This window comes from Nicrophorus vespilloides, unplaced genomic scaffold, assembly GCF_001412225.1.
Source record: "Nicrophorus vespilloides isolate i.1.1-1 unplaced genomic scaffold, Nicve_v1.0, whole genome shotgun sequence".
Taxonomy (NCBI): Eukaryota; Metazoa; Arthropoda; class Insecta; order Coleoptera; family Silphidae; genus Nicrophorus; species Nicrophorus vespilloides.
The window spans coordinates 1-20435 of NW_017097867.1; the positions used below are offsets into that span (position 1 = coordinate 1).

General features: G+C 34.1%; 1 protein-coding gene across 1 annotated transcript; it reads right to left on the reverse strand.

Annotated features, from left to right (window-relative positions):
• Nucleotides 1-3117: 3117 nt before the first annotated feature.
• Nucleotides 3118-3522, reverse strand: LOC108561222 (the record flags this gene model as incomplete). Its single annotated transcript, XM_017919067.1, has 1 exon — nucleotides 3118-3522. A coding segment is annotated over exon 1 (405 nt), but the record flags the coding sequence as incomplete, so codon positions are not given.
• Nucleotides 3523-20435: the final 16913 nt, after the last annotated feature.

The following is a 20435-nucleotide window of genomic DNA, read 5'->3' on the forward strand; positions in this document are numbered from 1 at the left end:
TGATCTACTATTCAGATTATTTACTGAATTTTTTTTATAAAATAAATTGTAAATAAAATGGATGATAGAAAAAAATAACTGTTATTGTAAATTCCGAAACGATCTTGCCTTAAAATTCTCGCTCTAATGTTATTTTTTAATTTATATTCGAGCACAAGTATATATATACAAAAAATATGAATTATGTAAATTCGGATTTGTTATTATTTTTACTATTATTATTATTACGGAGATTACATCGATTTGAATAATAATGCGAGAAAACGACTTTTAAGAGAGAAAATTTATATATATATATGAGAATAGTAGATGATGATGATGGTGAAACTGGATATTTATAAGGTTATGCAATTCGGTCCTCCTGAGGCAATCAATCATGACACGCGCACACGTATCTCCTGTGATCTGATTTAAATAATGAATTCAGTTTCATCTTACACGCTTATTTTTCTCTTCATATATATTTTTTTCTTTTGCATTCGTTTTCTTGATCATTTCCATCGTCTGCTACTGCTACTGCTGCTGCTACGTAGAGATACCTCCTTTTTATACGATCATCGCACAGAGGTCACTTTGAGCGATTTATTTACTTTAAGCAAAAGCACAAAGAGAATTGAAAAAATATAAATTTATGAAACATTAAACATATTTGGTTGTACTATAATTTATGTTTAGATATAAAAAATCTTTATAAATTCTATAATATTTGTTGCCATTTATGTAATTATGTAACTTTTATTGTAATGAGAGAAGAAAATAATAATATTTGTTTTGCTGATAAATATCACGATTTTTTCAATAATTGAATTTGATTTGCAATATTATATACTTTTATACTTTTTCAATTATAGTTACTAAAAAGTAACAATAAACGCAGACTACAATAAATAAAATTAAAATAATTAATAATGAAATCAAAAAAAAATTAGAAAAATATTATGACATTTTTTTGACATTTTCCATTAATCAAATTTGATCTCATTTTTAGATGAAATTTCAAGAGAATTTCGTTGGCTAATGAAATTTTAATTTACAAAAAATACAATTTGATTAAATGTAACTTTCATGTAAAGAAACAAGTCTTATTAAATTATAAAAGTAAGAGAAACTAATGTTAATCAATTTATTGTATTTTCTTTAATCAAGTATTTCTTTGTTTGAAATATCCGACAGATTTATGAAAACATACAATTGTAAAGTGATTTTTCAAAGAAACATCCGATGTCAATACAAGACATGTTGGCATTTTGATGCGGTGTTTCTGGAAATAGATTAAAAAGATTAAATTGTGTAGAAAGGAATAGCGTGGAAAGGTCGAATTACATTCGTCGGATATTGTACAGGGTGTTGCCATGGGGTTGAACGTTCATTAATTAAATATGGAACAACGTCCATCGACTCATGCATACCGGTATTTTGCTGCTGCTGTTCTGTTCGGAACTTTCGATTAAACGTTATTATGCTTTGAGACATGGAATTCAATAATAACAGTATGTCAGTTATGTGTCGATAAATTATTTCTCAACTAATATTCTTCGGGCGTAACCCGAAGGAAGGTTCACCCAGCGGATAGATTTAAGATATAGAAGAACAGAGGTTTATGGAAAAGAAAACATTGGAAATTGATTTTGCTTAAATTTATATTCAGTTAGAGGCAAACACTTTAACTATTAACCTGTCTTTAAGCTCATTTTGAGCAAAATTATTGCCAATAGATTATTTTGAATGTTTGCAAAGTTAAGTGTGATAAGCTTCTTATAAAATGTAATAAATATAAATTAAATACATCTGTACATTTACACACAAAATTACTTTTATCCAGTTTTAATATATGAATTATATTTTTTTAATTATTATCTGATTTAAATTTGGTTAAATAAAAAAACATACTGTATGTAACATAATTTATTTTTTTCAAACTATATACAATCGATTCCGCTTAATTGAGACACCGGTTACTAGGGACACCGCTTATTAAAGTCAAATCCTAAAGAACTGAACTTGGACCCCATGCACATGTATGCTGTACTTGAACCGCGCCTGATACATATTTAATGTTCCATAATGTCTAAATTACTCGAAAAACGATTGCTCAAAAGGATAAGACCTATATTGACTCAGGAAAATATAATACAGGATCAATTTGGATTCCGTAGAAAAAAACGCCACCATTGAACAAATCCATAGAGTAGCCAGCAAGATCAGACAATCACTGGAAGAAAAAAGCTTATGCACAGCAGCATTTTCAGATTTTACTTAGGCATTCGACAAAGTTTGTCGTAGAAGATCAAAAAATTATTGCCACACACGTTTTTCAACATAATTAAATTATTTTTTTGCGATTGACGGTTCAAAATTAGAATTGAAAATGAAGTAACGCTGTTATTTTCGATCAAATCAGGCGATTCACAGGGAAGTATACTGGGACCACTTCTTTACACTATTTATACATATGATTTACCTACAACTGCAAAAACTACAATTGCTGACATATGCTGATGACACAGCAAGTTTGGCATCAAATATAGACCCGATACTTACAACAAACGAACTTCAAAATTGCTTGAACGGAATTGAAAAATGGTTGATGAAATGGCGAATTCACACGATTGAAGCAAAATCGAGTCACGTAACATTTACACTAAACAAAGGAAACTGTCCTCCAGTTACTTTAAACAGTCATGTTATCCCAGAAGCTGATTATGCCAAATACCTGGGTATTTTTTTGGATCGCAGGTTCACATGGAATAAACACATAACAACTAAACATAAGCAACTAGGAATCAAATTTGCTAAATTATACTGGTTAATTGGGAGAAGATCGCAGCTATCACTAGAAAACAAGTTTTTAATATATAGGGCAGTTTTAAAACCGGTGTGGAGCTATGGTATACAGCTTTGACACAATTCAACGTTATCAATCAAAGTGTCTGCGTACCCTGGTATGTGCCTAACGACGTGATTCACAATGACCTCCAAATTAATACTGTGAAAAGTGAAATCTTTATATTTAGTGAACAATATCAAAAGCGGTTAGAAAAGCACCCCAATACACTAGCTATGTATTTATTAGACAATAATGGCAATCAGGTACATGGCAATTCCTCATTTTCTTACTTCCTCTAATATGGTTTTCCATTTGACCGCGTTGAAAGCATTTTTGATGTTCAACGTCAGTAAGGCGCAAAGCTTTCTGTTGCCTCTATTACCAGCTCTTACTTCTTTCGCTATGTTAATCACCGTTTGGATCGCGTCGATAGTGGACCTGCTCTGTCTGAAGCCGTATTGTCTTTCAGATAAACCTCCGAATCTGTCAATTTCCTCCTTGAGTTGTTTAGTTATTGGTTGTTCGAGCAATTTACCCATTGTGTCAATGAGGCACACTGGCCTAAACGACGGGTCTTTTCCGTTGTTTTGACGTTTACAGGCATCTTTGGAGAACAAGACAAAAATAAGTCCGTCGTCTATATCTTCAGTCGGAAACAGGGTTTCCGCTATTGACCAGGCTCTGTCTGCGGTCATGCCTGTCGTCGTGACTTTGGGATTCACCTTTCGTCTTAATATCTTATATACTTCGCCCCATGTATTGTTATCTACATCTTCATTCAATTTTCCAGCACTACCTCTACCTTTGCTGATAGCATCTTTTAGCCTATCTGCTCTGAGTTTATGCTCTTTTTCTTCATCGCGTTCTGAGTTGCTGCCTCTGATAAGATCGTCTCGCAGATTGGCAGCTTTGTCTTATATCTGATATATCAGCAGTCCACCAGTATAAGTGCTTCAGTTGACGAGCATTGGACTTTCTTTTTATCATAGTTGCATCGCACGCTTTTGTAACTGATTCCATGAGTTGGTCAACACTTGCCCTTTCGCTCAGCTTTTCTTGCAGAGATTGACAAAGTATATTCTCATTAAACTTTCGTAGAGCCCATCGCTGAACGTTTATTGTCGATAATTTCGAAAGAGATATATCATGGATTCTCTGTCGAGAACTCCCCATTTGTTTATTTTGGTGGCCATTCTAGTCGTGGCTAAATCCAAGATTGACAAAGCCTATGTTTGCAACCAGCAAGTCCAAGCTTACTGCCCATTCTGTCAGCATGACTCCTCTTGTGTCTGTTCGTGTCTCTCCCCATTCTGCGTGTTTTGCATTGAAGTCGCCTGTCACTACTGCGATCCTCCCTGTTCTCTTATTTCTCTTGACAGGTTTGACAGAACCTTGTCCTGTTTTTTGTACTGCAATGTTGTTGTTTAGTATCTTTATTGCTGCGTCTCCCGCGTCGTCTAAGAACCAGCATGTCTTCTTGAAGGCCTTGTTTGGCTCGCTAATTGCCAAGATATCGACCTTTTCATGTTTTGCAGTAGCGTACAATAAATCATGTGCTTCTCTGCTTCTGTTCGCATTGAGTTGTAGTATTTTACACACTGCGCCAGTTTTTCCGCTGTTTTTTATTTAACGCTCTACTATATTTGGGACAGCGTGTGCCGCTTGGCTGCAAAGCGGGAGTGCAAATTTGCTCTCTTTAGCTTTATGACCTTAGTCCTGTCTGTACCCGAGCAATTGCTGGCGCGATGTCCTATTTTGCAGTGGAAGAATATCTGCACGTTTTCTCACTCTGCAGTAGATCCACCCAATAGGTATGTGGCCGCTCTCCAACAGTTTCAAGTCAGCTTCTTGAGATAGCTCAGCCGTGGCTATTTGGTTCCCTTGGTAGGTTGGTCTGAAGGACTTCACGCTCCCGTGTTTCCCAGCCGCTTTCGTCAGTGCCTCTTAGACTACCTCTTTAGAAGTTGCTGCGTCAATGTCTTTTATATGCACGATGATCGTCTTCTGGAGAGTGCGTACTCTATCTTCTCTTTCCAGCCTCAGAGTCTCAGCTTTGCCAGTTCCCTTCTCTACCTTATCTTTCCTGCACTCTACCGCCTTCCTATGATCTGCCACCCTGTTTTCGTCCGCTTGTTCTTCTTTGCCGGTATTTTATGTTGTTCCATCGTGTATCACATCTTTTGCTTCTACGTGTGCGTTTGCATCTCCGCATCTTGCTGCACGCCGCCTGTCTGCAGGGTAGTAGTACTATCTCTAATTTGTTCTTTTGAGGTTAAGGCCTCGTTCATTTTGGCTACGATTTCTTTTATATCGTTTAACGTTCTAGCGAATTTTCTCATGTACCTCTTCAGCTATATTGTCCAGCGGATGTGCTCTTCCATGTTTCTAACTCCCGCATACCGGTCTATTTGCACGTTCCTTGTCGCTACGAACTTCCGAACCGAACTCTATTGGTTAACCCTAAAAAGTTATTACTAGTTGAATTCAAAATTCGGTAAAAACTTAAGTCGGATACCGAATCATTTTAATACATTTTTCATATGTTTTCATATGTTTTCATATGATAAGCGAGGATGACTTCCAATATTTTTTAAATTATACTGTGATAAACATAAATTATAATATTTATTGCTGTCTCATTCAAAATGTCTAGCCGTGTTACCACTGAAACTTGTGTTATTACTAGTCGCATGCATGTATTTGTACTCAATAGCGATTTGGCTGGTTTTCATTTCCGAACTTGTATATGACAATAGTTATTACACATTGATTTGTCGTGGAACCTTTCAAATGTGGAAAAGTACTGAGAAGTTACATAAATACATAACATATAACAAATATTAAAAATAAATGGTTCATATAATAATATAAACCATATTGTTTAATAACACTGTCTTGCCTCTTTACAATTAAGAAAGCGATTGCCGAGAAGAGGAAACTCCGACGCATATGGCAAAGTAGCAGACTACAGATCGACAAAACCATTCTCAACAAGGCAACGAAAGAGCTCAAATGCTGTGTAGGTACAGAAACCAGAAGTTCCAAGACTATGTCGAAAATCTGTCCGCAACACCTGCGACGGACTAGTCGCTGTGGAGAGCCATTAGGTGCATCAAGCGACCACAGACCCGGGTTCCACCGATACGGAAGACCGATGGCAGCTGGGCAAGGTGTAGCAGAGAGAGGGCGAACCTGTTCGCGGAACACTTTGCGAACGTGTTCCAACCCTTTCCGGACGAGACAACCGCTTACGAATCGGGTGAGATCAACGAATTATTGGACGCTCCGTTCCAGATGTCACTTCCTATAAAACCCGTACGATCATTCGAGGTGATGGATGTCATCGGGAACTTGAAACCGAGCAAGGACCCTGGCTACGACCTGATAACGGGAAGGGTAATGAAGGATCTATCCAGAAAGGCCATAGTGCTGCTGACGACCATCTTCAATTCCCTACTGAGAACGGGTTATTATTATCATCTCGACGCGTACCAAGGGTGGCTCAGGAAGTGGCAGATCAAAGTCAACGAAACCAAATCCAGCCATGTCACCTTCACCCTCAAAAAGGGAACCTGCCCCCCGGTCACACTGAACAACAAAATCATCCCACAGACAGACGATGCCAAATACTTGGGCTTGTTCTTGGATCATCGACTCACGTGGAAGAAGCACATCGCAACCAAAAGGAAGCAACTGGGCATCAAGTTCGCAAAACTGTACTGGCTGATCGGCAAAAGATCACCACTATCCCTCGACAACAAACTATTAATTTATAAAACAGTGCTAAAGCCGGTGTGAACGTACGGCATCCAGCTTTGGGGAACAGTGCCTGCAAACCCTGGTGCAAGACACCTGGTACGTGACGAACGACACGATACACAACGACCTCCACATGAACACTGTTAAGAGTGAAATCCTTATGTTCAGTGCCCGTTATCAAAACAGACTGGAAAACCACCCCAACAGTCTCGCGTTATCCCTCCTAGACAATAGTGACACCCCCCACAGACTAAAGAGACACAACACTTTCGACCTCCCCTTTAGAATCTAAAAGTTAGTTTTATAGTTATTAGAGTGAATATTTTTATTTAAATTTCATAGTGTCGTCGAAATCAATGTTTAATTGGGTTGTTATTGTCATCGAATAATTTCTTTTTAGTTACATTTATAATTGTTTATAGGAATATTTGCGATGGAAAATCGTTCCACTCCATGCTTGTTATTTTGTTTTTCTGTTTTTGTTTTCTTTTTTGTCAATGTCAAAAATCTGTTCAACGTGTTGCCAAAATTGTGGCAGATTGTGAATGATAAAAAAATAATAAAAAAAAATAATAATAATGCTGTTTTTATATTTAAAATTGTATGAATGTTAGATTTTTGTACACAGTTTAAATGATTGTTTGTTGTTGTATGTTTTTTGATGGAGTGTGGATGAAGTCTGTATTGTGATTATATAGTATTAGGTAGTTTTGCATGTTAAATGGAAGCGGACTATGCATGCTAGATGTGTCGGAAATAATTTCCTGTAGATCGGGAATATTAGGAACAAGTTGAGCAAGTCGTGGGCGGGTGTCACAAATCCCGCCATAAATAGCGCACATTGGCTGCTGCGGTAACTATTTATCAGCCGAATCTGTAGGTTTACTATTAGTATGCCTGGGCAGACCACGGTCCTCGGGAACGGAGATATACGGTCCAGATAACCTGCCGGAATAAATCCGGGGATTAAGCGTCGTGGCGCATGAAGTCCGCCGGCTTAGTGCAGAGGAGGACGACGCCCGAGCGTCGCGACGCCTCCGCCACCATCCGGTGCATTCCATCTACATCCCGTTTCCACACGAACACATCCGCAAACTAAAAGAAGCTACATACTTAGCGCATCCACCATTTCATGTATCTCCTAAAAACACCGATAAGTCAACAACATCTTTCATTGATTCATTACCACCTACGACTTTTTCTTATTAATGACTTACAATCACGACTGATTCTAGATAAACAGCATAAACGAATTCATTAAAAATCTATATGAAAAACATAATTGGTATCCCCGACTTACAAAACTCTAAAAGCTCTGAAGATATCTAGTGATAAAAAAAAATAACTGTACAAACAAAAATTGATAATTTCTTTTATAAAATATAATACTTTTAGAAAATGTACTATCTATTTTGTTGCATTTCTTTTATCGTTTTTTATTAAATAATTGTGATGTCTACATTGAAAAATATTTGTAAGTATTTTGTTTATTTTAATTCATTTTTCGAATGTATGCAGTAATATTTAATTAAGAATAACCCTTACCGAACTAGTTATAAAATTTTGTTGGTATTTCATTAATATATGACTCCAGGTGATTTCAAACTTGTTCAAAATATCGAATATTGGTATTGAAGTGAAGTCATGAAATATCTATATTAAAATAACAAAAATATAATTGACCCGGCGCATCCAGTATTTATGAAAATCCCTATTACAGCACTATCATTATATCCCTAATATCAAACTCTACCTAACTGACTTTTGCAAATCAATAACTTGCGATCATACACGATTAAAGATAAATATGTGATAATTAATTACTCTTATGTGAGCTAGATGAATAAGCGGTGCGAGAACTAGGAATGCGGTGGACGTCCTAGACCGGCGACCGCAATGAATCCCAATTAGCCCAGTCATAAACTATAAGCTTAAGCTCTACTCCTTTCCTATTCTAAAAAACGGGGAAGGGAAACCCCATCATCCGGCCAGACCTTTTTGCACCAGACGTTCACGAAAATATCACCGTTCCGGAAATCATTATTTCCGGATTATCCTCTACTAATTAATAAAATCACGCTGCGCATTTACGACCTAATCCTCGTACCTCGATAGCGCTCATCTCTAACAGGTGGTAAATCTCGTATCCGTAACAAATCGACTTTTTTTTCTTAAATTAAAATTAAATTAAAACTGATTAAAAATTAATTGAAAGTAAGTTAATTCTTAATCAAAGAGATATTGTTATTACTAAATCACCAATGTAAAAGAAGCGCCTGCAAATTTATCTTTATTTAATATTTGCTTGCAGCTTTAAGTCTATACTATTAGCGTAATTAACATCCTGCAAACTCTTCCCATCTGTCGAATTATAACGCGTTAGAAACGGAATTTAAATGAATATCGCATGATTCTTTATTCGTTCAATTTCCGAAAGCCCTCTCTCTTGCTACCTAAATCGATATGAATGGAATTACTAAAATTTCAATAAAATATAATTAATTATAATATTTTTTTTATATAAAAACGCATTAAGTAATCATTTTTTATTAAAAAAAACATTTCGTGTATTTTATTACAATGATTTGTATGCATATTCATTTCAATTGTTTTATTGTCTGTGAATTACGAATATTTTAGTATTCAAAATCAGTGATTTTCAACAAAAAAATGAGTAAATGAGTTCATGTGATTTATTTTAATTGTCATATTTTTTGGATAAATTTAAAATGAAAAGATCACTTTCAGGCTAAGAGGGAGCATTTGGAAATAAAGTTTAGAAAAATGTATCAAGGAAAAAATTTAAATAAATTATATATACAAAGAAATACTGAAAGAAATATCATCAGCGCACCGTAGTTGGCCAAAGATAAACAAATACACAAGAATCTGCTTATAGATATGGTCCAAACTAAAACACCAACGTTTAGTAGCAGATACGAAGATAGTTTGAAGTCACATACTAATGTTCGGCTTTTGGTCTGCTTGACAACAGTGAAATACATTCAAACGTTACAAATCGCTAGATTTAGTATATAGATTTAAGAAATTATTATTAATTTTCAAAATAATAGTAAATGTCCATCGGGAAAGTTTATTCATTTAATGTCAATTAACTGTAATTTATGTGAAATATTATTATTTTAAATAACAAAATAAAATCGGTAATGTTACCATCTACTGGAGTATTTGTAAGCATCTTTCATATTTATGCATGAAATGCTTATTGCCTCGATGAAGAATGTTTATATTGATGGGAATTTGGTTTTGCGGTTGGGGCAGAAAATGTTCGTAGTTGCAGCAACAGCAGGTATCGAGAGAGGGCGAAGGCGGCTCGCATATAGAATAAGGTTAAATACGAGGAGAAATGGTTAAATTGCAAGCAGCAAACGTTGCACAGTTAATCTGTATAATAAGGCCCTTTATCAATGTCGCCGCTATCTCTAAGTGGGTGTGGCTGAGTGGAGAAGGGCCGCACGGCATCTCCTCTCTTACTCCCTTCCTCGTGCATACATATACACACACACACAGATGTCTCACTCCCTTTCTCTCCAGGCAGTCGTTTCAAAGACTTGATTTTCTGCTCGGTTTCTGCCGTCGCCTCAACCACCGCCTCCCGCGACTCCTCTTGTATATGCACACATTCATATTCATGTCCCTTACTTAACACGCCACTCCGTAAATACCCTCGGCCTTATTACAATATTACCTTACTTCGTTGTACGCAATTATCTGCCCTTTAATTGTAACTCAATCGCGCAGACGACATCGCATAACCCATCTCAATTCTCTATTTATTTCCATCATTTATTTCTCCTTTCTTCCAAGCTCTTCATATTCTTTTTCAGGGCAAATGAATTAATCCAATCCTTAAAACCTATTCAATTTCCTCTAATTACCTATGAATATTTATCGCGGCAAAGCCAAGACACGAATTACTTGCCGAGCAATAAAGTACTGCACCCATTTTATTTACGCCGAAACTAATTTATATTTAATTAGATTGGACACCGCCGCCACCGTTTCTGCAACAAACGTAATTCCGTTACCCTCTTCCATCATAAATTCATCGCCAAACGCAAAAATAGAAAACTTTATAACATTCATCTTATTCACGTTTTTATTTTTCAAATTTTTCTTTTTTAATTAGGTAAATGAATCCTCAATAAAAAATGCAATATTTTTTACAATTTTTATTAACATCGACTTTAACATTATTCAAACTTTTGATTATTGAGAAATTTATAACTCTAGGAAATAAATATAATTATATACTTATTTCTTAAGGAAATAATGATATAAAAAGTTATGAAATTTATAGTTTCATCATTTATTAGATTGTAAATAAAAACTGTAATATTATTGTTTTTTTAAATTTAAATTGTAAAATATTTATAATAATGATAATAAATTAAATTACGTATTTTGTTTATTTTCTTATAGATTTTTGAAAAAATTGTAATTTTGAATTATCAGAAAATATTTGCTATGAACGTTTATTCCATATCTCAAAATATTGGTATTATATAAAAAAATATTAAATAAAATTGAAAAACACAATAATTTACTTAATTCAATATATTTAAAAATATGAACAAACAGAATTTAATACTTTTATATTCTTCAAATAATATTAATATATATTTAAAATTTTTATTATGTTGATATAAAATAAATTTTTAGAATAATATGAAAGAAAAAAATGAATTATTTTGGTTTATTGCTTAATTATGAATGTTATAAAAAATGTAGCTGGAATTTTTTGTTTTTTTAAACTAATCAAATATTATATAAAAAATTAAATTGTTGATTTATTAAATTGAAGTCCATCGCTGTAGGCGGTGTAAACGGCGATGCTCTTGTTTAGTAAATATAAAGAGTGTTGGACGATGATGATGGCAAACTCGGGTTGTCTGTAATTTGCATTGTAATACGCAGTGTTAATCACATTAAGAGCGTTTTCTGCAATGGGGTTAAATAACCACCCTTTCTCTTTTGTTACGTTATAACTATATTAAGGGTGGATTGTATGAAGGGGCGGAGGCTGAGAAACTGAGACCAAGAGCGTTAATGATAATTTACACGTTCGCGGTAATCAGAATCGGTCGTGCCCATAATGGGACGTGAATTAGTCTTGGAAAGGATGGTTTAGGAGGCGGAATGGTGGTGGTAGTGGTTGGGGTTGGGGTAAGGATGCGTCCTAAGGAATGGGCAGGAATTAGCATGGGATAGACCATATGTAAGCATAATCCCACGTGTAATCCCATATCTGCCTCGGCACGCCGAGATAAGACATACTGTTATAGTTCCTGTGCGGTGTGGCGCGATATCCTGGGCAAATATGCAATACGCGCTTTCCTCGCAAACCCGTCTTAATAGTAATTGGTCTGGGTTCGCATACAACCATACACACTCACGTACTTCTGAATTTTGTATATATACACATAACATTCTGCTCAGAAACGAAAAAAAATATTCGAAGCAAAATGAGAGTGCGAAAAGAAGAACATGATAGAAAATTTGTATAGTCCACAATTTATAAAATATCTTACTAGAAAAATATTATACACATTTTGTTTATTATGAAAACTAGAAAACTGTATATTTTTTGAAATTAATAAAAAAGAGTACCAGAAAATCATAAATATTTTGGTTATTAAAAATAAGTTAAAAATCTTGTCTATTTTTTAAATGTAATAAAAGAAAAATATAAATATTTTGGTTATTTTTAAACTTTTGGTTGCTTAACGAGCACCTCGCATAACGAGCAAAATGAATTGTAAGAAAAATGACTCGCTTGACGAGTGACGTTTCACATAACGAGTGACGATGAGAAGAGTCCCGGATTGCGATCGTTCTACATCATTATTAAAACTTGTGTACATATATTATGTGTATTTTTGAATATGTTTCACTATACGAGTAAAAATCCGGAAATTTTGGAACGGATTAAACTCGTTAAGCGGGTTTCACTGTATAATACTTCTTACACTATACTTAGACCTATACTCAACTAATACTTAATGGACAATATTCTTCTCCATGCTTAACTCCCACGAGCTAAGCTTCCTCGAAAAATTCATGGTGTACATTGTTGCTACCTTTCACAACCACAGTTGCGCTCAAATAGTTATTTTGAAAAAAAAACTTGTGTCTATTTTCTGAAATAAATACAAGAAATTTTTACAAAGATAATTATAAATATTTTAAATCTATTTGTAAATTTTCAAAAACATTCTTACAAATGAAATCATTATTTACAACTAAACTTTGATTATTTTAAAATAATAAATGAACAAAGATACAACAATCGCAGACCAAAAAGTGATGCTGATTATTACAATTTGCATTAGGCGTCTTCTAGCACTTACATTTTACGTCCTTTGAGCATAATTATTTTGGGAGTAAGTTAATTAGTTCCTCCCTCTCTCCTCTCTCTTTTCACTATTGCAATTTCAGTCTTTCTCCTTCCAACGCACTTGGGGAGGCTTGAAGAACGTTTAGTGCTGGAATTATTTTATCCTGGAACCGGTATATTACATAGCACAAAATGTATGCCTCCCCCAGAAAATATACAACTACAACTTCGCACTTGTTCCAAAGGCTGTCTCTCTTTGTGTATGTACAAACTTTGCCTTAATCCTCGAATTATTACAGTGAATTTCGATTTATAATGTCTTGTTTTTGTCACATTGTTGAAGTGTATTAATTTATTATCATTAAAATATTTATTTATCATTTAATGTAGATATAATTGAGAAACATTAATATAAATTTAGACAATTTTTCAATAATTAATGGACGCTATTCAATTTTCTCAAAAATAAGTGTTACAAAAATACATTTGTAAATTTAGTATCATAAATAAACGTTACTATTTTATTTTGTAATAACTTATAAAATAAACTAAATAAAGATATAATTTTCTAAATAAAGCTTTCAAATTAATAATCCATTATATCCTTGTTGAAAAGCATTAAAAAGATGGGATGCTGAAATTATAAATAAATCTAAATCTTTGCTGGTTTTCAATATTTGGTAAATTTATTCAAATTTCACAAATAAACAGTACTTTTATTTTTTGTTAATACTAAATAAATAAATAAAAAATGGATTAATTAAAGGTGTGGAGCAATGAAAAAGTAATTTCGCTTTGTGTCTCTGGAATTAATACCAATCGGTGTAAGTCTCCGTTTGGGACGCAAGAAAAATAAATTGTTTGGTAAATATTTAAAAGGTCTTGAGAAGGAAATACGGCTGCAATTTGTCTGCGAGTCCGAAGTGAACACGCAAACACCTGGATAATAATAAAAAACAACGTTTAGCTCGCATATTTATTTAACGTGCAAATAATTTGGTATGAACGTCTATATGTTTATATAATGCATAAACCAAATATCGACGGCAAATTGTATTTGCTTTAAATTAGCGTTCGTTTCAAATTAAATTACTTGACGATTCAGCGAAGGCACGTCGAAACGTTCAAAAGATGAAAGCGTATTACAAAAAAAAACTGAAAATATTTTAAATTTATTATTCATTTAAATAAAAAGCAAATTAAATATTTTATATAAAGATATTTTGTACGCAATTTTTTATACTTAATAACTTATAAAATAAATAAAAAAACAAATATCAATAAATTAAATTTTATTATTATAAATATTTTCTAATATTCCAAAAGTATATTTGAACGAGACGTGTTTTTTTTTGAAAGTGGAGTAAAAAGTTAAGTCATTTGGAGAAAATAAATAAGAATTGTTTTAAAGAAAATCATAAAAAAAAATTAACTTTTTGTTTTTAACAAAAATGTTTGTTTCTATTATACTTAAATTCTTTTTAATATTGTATTGTAAATAAAGTAATTCTGAATATTTTTTTTTATTATTATTTACAAAGCAATCTATCAATACAATCTACAATAACAAAAAAACTGATAACATGCTCTAGTTTTGGGCTTATTGTAAAAAAAAAAAATTAAAAATATATATTGGAGAATGATCCAGCGACCACAGAGTGCTTATTAAAGAAAAAATCACAAATGCATACACACAAACAAGTCTTATTGCCAATTTGGGCACAAACACTAACTTAAAAGCGATTAGGAAGGTCCTGTGGTTTGTATCGTTTCAATCTTCGTTGATGAGATTCAGTGTGTGTAAGTTCAGAGGCAAGGTGGTTTAGATGGTCCTCCAGCCGATGTTGGTATTTGTTGCTGAGTTCCGTTATAGCATCCTTCACAAATCGGACTCCAGTGTATTGATGGATGTATTCGTTAGTCGAGAACCAGGGAGCATTGGCAATTGCTCTGAGCATTTTTGATTGGAACCGCTGTATGATGTCGATACTTGTGTTAGAAGCAGATCCCAATAGTTGTAGTCCATAAGTCCATATTGGTTTTATTATCGTCATATATATTAAGACTTTGTTTTCGAGTCGACGATCCAGATGCATGCCAAGATACTTAGCATCATCAGCCTGTGATAGGGCACTGCCATTCATTGTAACGGGTGGACAAGTTTGTCGACGCATTGTGTACGTTACATGCATTCTATGCTATTCAGACTTCTTTGGAGTATCTGTGAAGCCTTAGTTCGGTTTTGCTGGGATGCTAGAACAACGGTGTCATCAGCAACTGTGGCTATAGTGGCGTGCTGAGGAGTTGATAAATCAGCCGTGTAGATCAAATAAGGTAAGGGTCCAGAAACACTTCCCTGCAGACACCAGAGAGGATTGGGCGTAGCGAGGTCACTTTGTCCCTGTGCTTGACCTGGAAGAACCTCCCAGTCAAGTACGATTTGAATATGACGTAATATTCTGTGAGATGTCGAGGAATATTCTGTGAGATGTCGAGGAAAGCGGCAGAGCAGTACCTCTTCTCCTAAAGACTTTTGCCAATCACATCCACCACACGATGCACCTGTTGCACATGTCGTTCACGAAATCCAAACTGGTGTTCCGGAATCCAACAGCCAGGGCTTCAGTCTTCGTAGCAACAGCTTCTCGAACAGTTTAGACAGTACCGGCAAGAGGCTGTTGGGTCTATATGAAGACGCCGCGTCTGTTGGTTTTTCAGGTTTGGCGATGAGTATGATTTCGGCTACCTGTGATTGAAATATACCGAGTCTCAGGATTGCGTTGAAGATAAGCGTTATTACCTTATTGCCGTTACTGGTGAGCTGCCTCAAGACCTATGTCTCTTTGTCACTCCTCGCCCAGCTACCAGTTGTCGAAGAGGCGACTCTCTCTATTTCGGTTGTTTCATATGCTTGGTGGCCTTCCACAGTGAGTGTTCGTTAGTTCCAGTAGGAGACAGACTACCAAGATACTCGTGCAGCGCCTCGTTGCTCTGGCTCTCTAATAAGTTCCTGAGTTGTTTATTGGCTTTATTCAGGCGAGTTTTATCATGGTGGGTGGTTTGCCAAATCTTCCTCAACCTTCGTTTCTCTTTTACGAGGTTATGTACGTTTGCTGGACCTTTGTAGCTGCGTAACAAGTATTGGCGAATGGTCGGATGATAGGTCCAAACTTGTGTCTATGGAAAGATAGTTGTTGGAGATACTCTTCACAGTACGTCGAGTTGTTTGGCCCTGTCGGATAGATATGTGAGGTTTTGCGATTGCATAGCTTTCAGTAGCTCTCGACCTTTTGAAAATAAGAAATAATAAAAAATGAGATATATCAAAAAATAAGAAAATCTTTAAAAAAAAAAATAATAAAATATATATAAAATTATGTTTATATTTGTTTATATTGTAGCCTGTCAGTGTGACATAAATACCAATAGAAATTTGGCAGGTATACCAATGTATTTGTTACATATCAGATGCGGGGTGTATGCAACTATAGTCTAAAGTTTGCGTTTCGGTCGATAAATATTATGAGAAAAATGTGTTTCTGCGAGAGTTTTAGTACAATGTTGTACGTATATACAGGAGAAATTATGTTTGCGGCCGGAATATCTCGACCCCAGGTCTCTCGCAATCTCTATAACTTTCATTTTGGTTTGTTTGCAACGAAGTTTGCCACATTTAGGAGGGGGTGCAGTTATCCTGGCTGCTATTCTGGAGAAGGCAGAAGAGCAGAAAGGGAATTTAATGCGGTGGAGGAATAAAGAACGCGAAAGGCTGCACGGGCATACATACATAATAGACAAGATTCACACTTTTAGTGGCTGTGTCTGTGTCGCTTTCCCTGCGCAACGAAAAAGACAGAAATAACGAGATTTAGTGCGAGGAAATGAGAGAAAGAGAGAGAAACGTAGGCCATAAGACGTAATGGAAATAACACACGCAGTCAAATAAAACCTCCTCAAAAGGAGACGAACTTGAAGCTAAGATACACACACACACTCTTAAAAGAAAGAAGAGTGCTAAAACTTTTTTTTGGGTAGGAAGTCTTAATGCTTCATCCAGCATAATTTTTTGCCCATCTCACTGAAAAAAATATATAATATAAGGTAGAAAATACAAGAAAACTTTAATTCTGTTTCCATATTGTCATAAAATAAGTGTTACTATTTTGATGTTAAATTACTTTTCAATGCCATCTCTGCATATGTTTTGGTCAAGAATACTTTTCTTAATATTTAAAGAATATATGACAATGATGAAGAACCTATGACACGTGTGTCAGTGATGACACGGTGAGATATTTTGGGTGACATGCCAATTGTTTTTATAATATATAAAAATATTGGAAATCAAGCCACCATCTCTTCATATATGTATGCAATCTGAATTTTGCCACACTGATTCTAAAAGGTTGCTATCACTGATATATGAGGTTAAAACATATCATTTATAGATTAAATAATAATAACATTTATTGCAACAAATCATACTACATACTCAAAAAAATAACATAATATAACAAGAAAATAAAAACCAATTGATCTGCTACAAAGGTCTATTGACCATAGGTCTTTCTGCCCTAGATGAAATATTAAAATGAAAATTTGATAAATCCATTTAAAAAAAATATATTTTGAAGGAACGATAGAAAAACGTAACTATATGCAACTGATCTGATCTACCATAGAACATAAAGAACAATGTAACTATGCCCTACTTTACACAAAATATGACAACTTATTAGCATGCTTACGCAATACGTTACAGTACGAAGCCCTGGGGCAATCTCGCATATGGCACGTTTAATCCGTCTGCAACAAATTTTTGTATATATCTTCTCTTTCTGTTCTATTCGAGCAATGAAAACATGTATATCTAGTTTTTTTTGCAGGTAAAAAAATGGAATAAATAGTCGACTAAATTGTTATCGTTGACAGAATGGCGAGGCCGGAAATTAGAATAACGCGCACGACATATAAGTGAAACGGTAGTGATGAATTGCCCGAAGAGAGAAAGAGAGACATAAAATAAAAAAGAGTAAAGAGCAATAATAATAAAAAAAATATAGGGATTGAAGCGAGGGAGGCCCGTAGAGAGATAGTGTCCTTCTACATTGCGATAAAAGGTTAGCTTTACTCGTATAAGGAAAAAAAAAATCGAGTTGTATAACGCTTTCCAAATCCACTTTCTTTGTCTCGCTTGCACTGGATCTGTAACAGTAAAATATATATTATTTTTTCAGAGTAGAAGAAAAAGCGGACTGACAAAAGGAACGAAAACGGAAAAGACGTATTTATTACGCTCTTAATCCCTTGATTTGTTGGACGTGCCATTAAATTTATGTGTCGATACACGATAGATACAATACCTCCAAAACCATTATCCATATCATTTGTTTAATGTTTTCGCATTCGTTCTCTTACAATGCAATTGCAGTATGCAAATTGGATTTGTTTTTATTAAAAACTAAATCTAATATAACTTTAAAATAGAAGGTAGTTCGTGTTTTTATTGCATTTCATAAATAAATTCCATAAATTGTAACTTCATGTGGTATTTTAATTAGTGCTTTGAAAAAGTAATACAAATCAATTATATTTTTGTTTTTTTAATATTGAAAAATAAATAGATTATTTTAAAATAACATTTATTTTTTTCTAATACCTCTATTTTTTAGAAATTAATTTTTTTACAAATAAAAATATTTGGAATTTTAATTCATCAATTTATTTATTATTTATTTTTTAAATTAGTGTGATAAAAAAAAATCAAATTTAGTATAAATTGATCACTTTGTTTACTTTGTATTTTAAATGGATTGATGAAAGAAAAAATGTGTACTAATTAGTTTGTTAGTTGCTATATTTTATTATCCGTGCTTTAAATTAAATAAAGTTGAAACGGAAATGCATGCACAAGAGGGTGAAAGTTCTATTCTTTATACGTTCTGTTTGGTTTGGTCTTCATCGAAATGGAATATTCTGGATTAAGCTGGAGAAACACGGCGGCCTCCGTTGAATGGAAACTTAATGTAGCCGAGTTAATTTCATTACAAAGTGCATGTACAGTTGAAGCTCGAGCGAGATTTTTCCTCGGGAAAGTATTGAAGTGTATTCGGAAAGTTCAGTTTGGTTTGGGTGTTTGTTGCAGCAGCAGTAGAAGAAGTAGGAGGAAATGGAATAATTTCAGAACTCAAGTTTCCTCGGGCAAAATATAACAAAACTATTTGCGAAATTATTGCAAACACTTGGAATTGCCAAATAATAATTGTTCAATATTAAAGATATGCACGAAAGGTTGAAGGAAGTGGAAGTTATAAATATTGAATTTGATGGAGTTAATAGAAGACGTCGAGGGAGGATGAATCAAAGGGAATTAATTTCGGGCTGCTTCCTTTACCTCCTCCTCCTCTTCCTCCACCATTCCGACTACTCTACGAGCAGCAGATGTTTTAGGACCTATAATACTTTTCAATCGGTCCGTGGAAATTTATTAAATTTTTGGCGTGTCTCTCTTTTTGTACAAAAAAAAAAGAATAACGGTGTCTTTCTTCTCTTCATGCAGCTGTGCATGGTTTTGAGGCAATCGTAAAGAGAGAAGAGAAGAAAGTTGAGTCTGAGAGGAGTCAGGGGATGGATTTTATTGTTCCATAAATTGGGACGCTTCGGCCCTCCATAAAGGCAATAAATTCATATCACCGTCGTTCGCGACGAAAATTAATTAAATCTCATTGGATTCGTTTTCATTAAAAGTTTTGCAGAGTGGAAATTGCTCCGATAATCGTATTCATTAAATTATTTTAAAACCAAGAAAATTCCATTACTAACAGAAGAATGTTTCGTGTCATTAGTTTCACAAAATGCCCAATAAAATAGTTAATTTTCATATTATTTATAAGCCGTGCAAGAGTAATAATTGATAAAAAAAAATAATACTTGTATTCAGCAATAAATAATAATGTTTTTTATTTATTGAAATTCAAAAAAGTAACTTAGAGAAAAGTTAATTCTTAAAGTAATTAAGTTTAAGATAATTTTCTTAATTAAATTAATTTTATAAAAACTGGAAACTTCATGATTCCTCGCTCATAAATGTGTGATTTGCAATGTTTTGGTGGACATTTCCTAATTGATTGCACATTTGTCTTTGATTGCTTCTTCATTAGTTTCATTAGTTGTTAACAGTAAACATATTCATTGATTGTTTGGTTCATTCGACGCAGCTCAAAATATACATCTTTTTATTGCCATGATAGTATGATCTTTCTAACATTGACAGACGTCCTTAAAAACAAATACGACGCTTTCAAATTGTGAAAACAGATGAACTTTCTTGCCATCGCGTGGAGAATCGTTCTTCTTTTGTGATTGAATTAGTAAAAGTATTTGATAAGAAAACGTTTCTTTGTTCATTTTGTATCTAAAGGGTTTCTTTAATTTCGGTAAAATATATTGTAATGTGGATGCTTCTTGCAAAGCAAAACAAATAACGAAAGG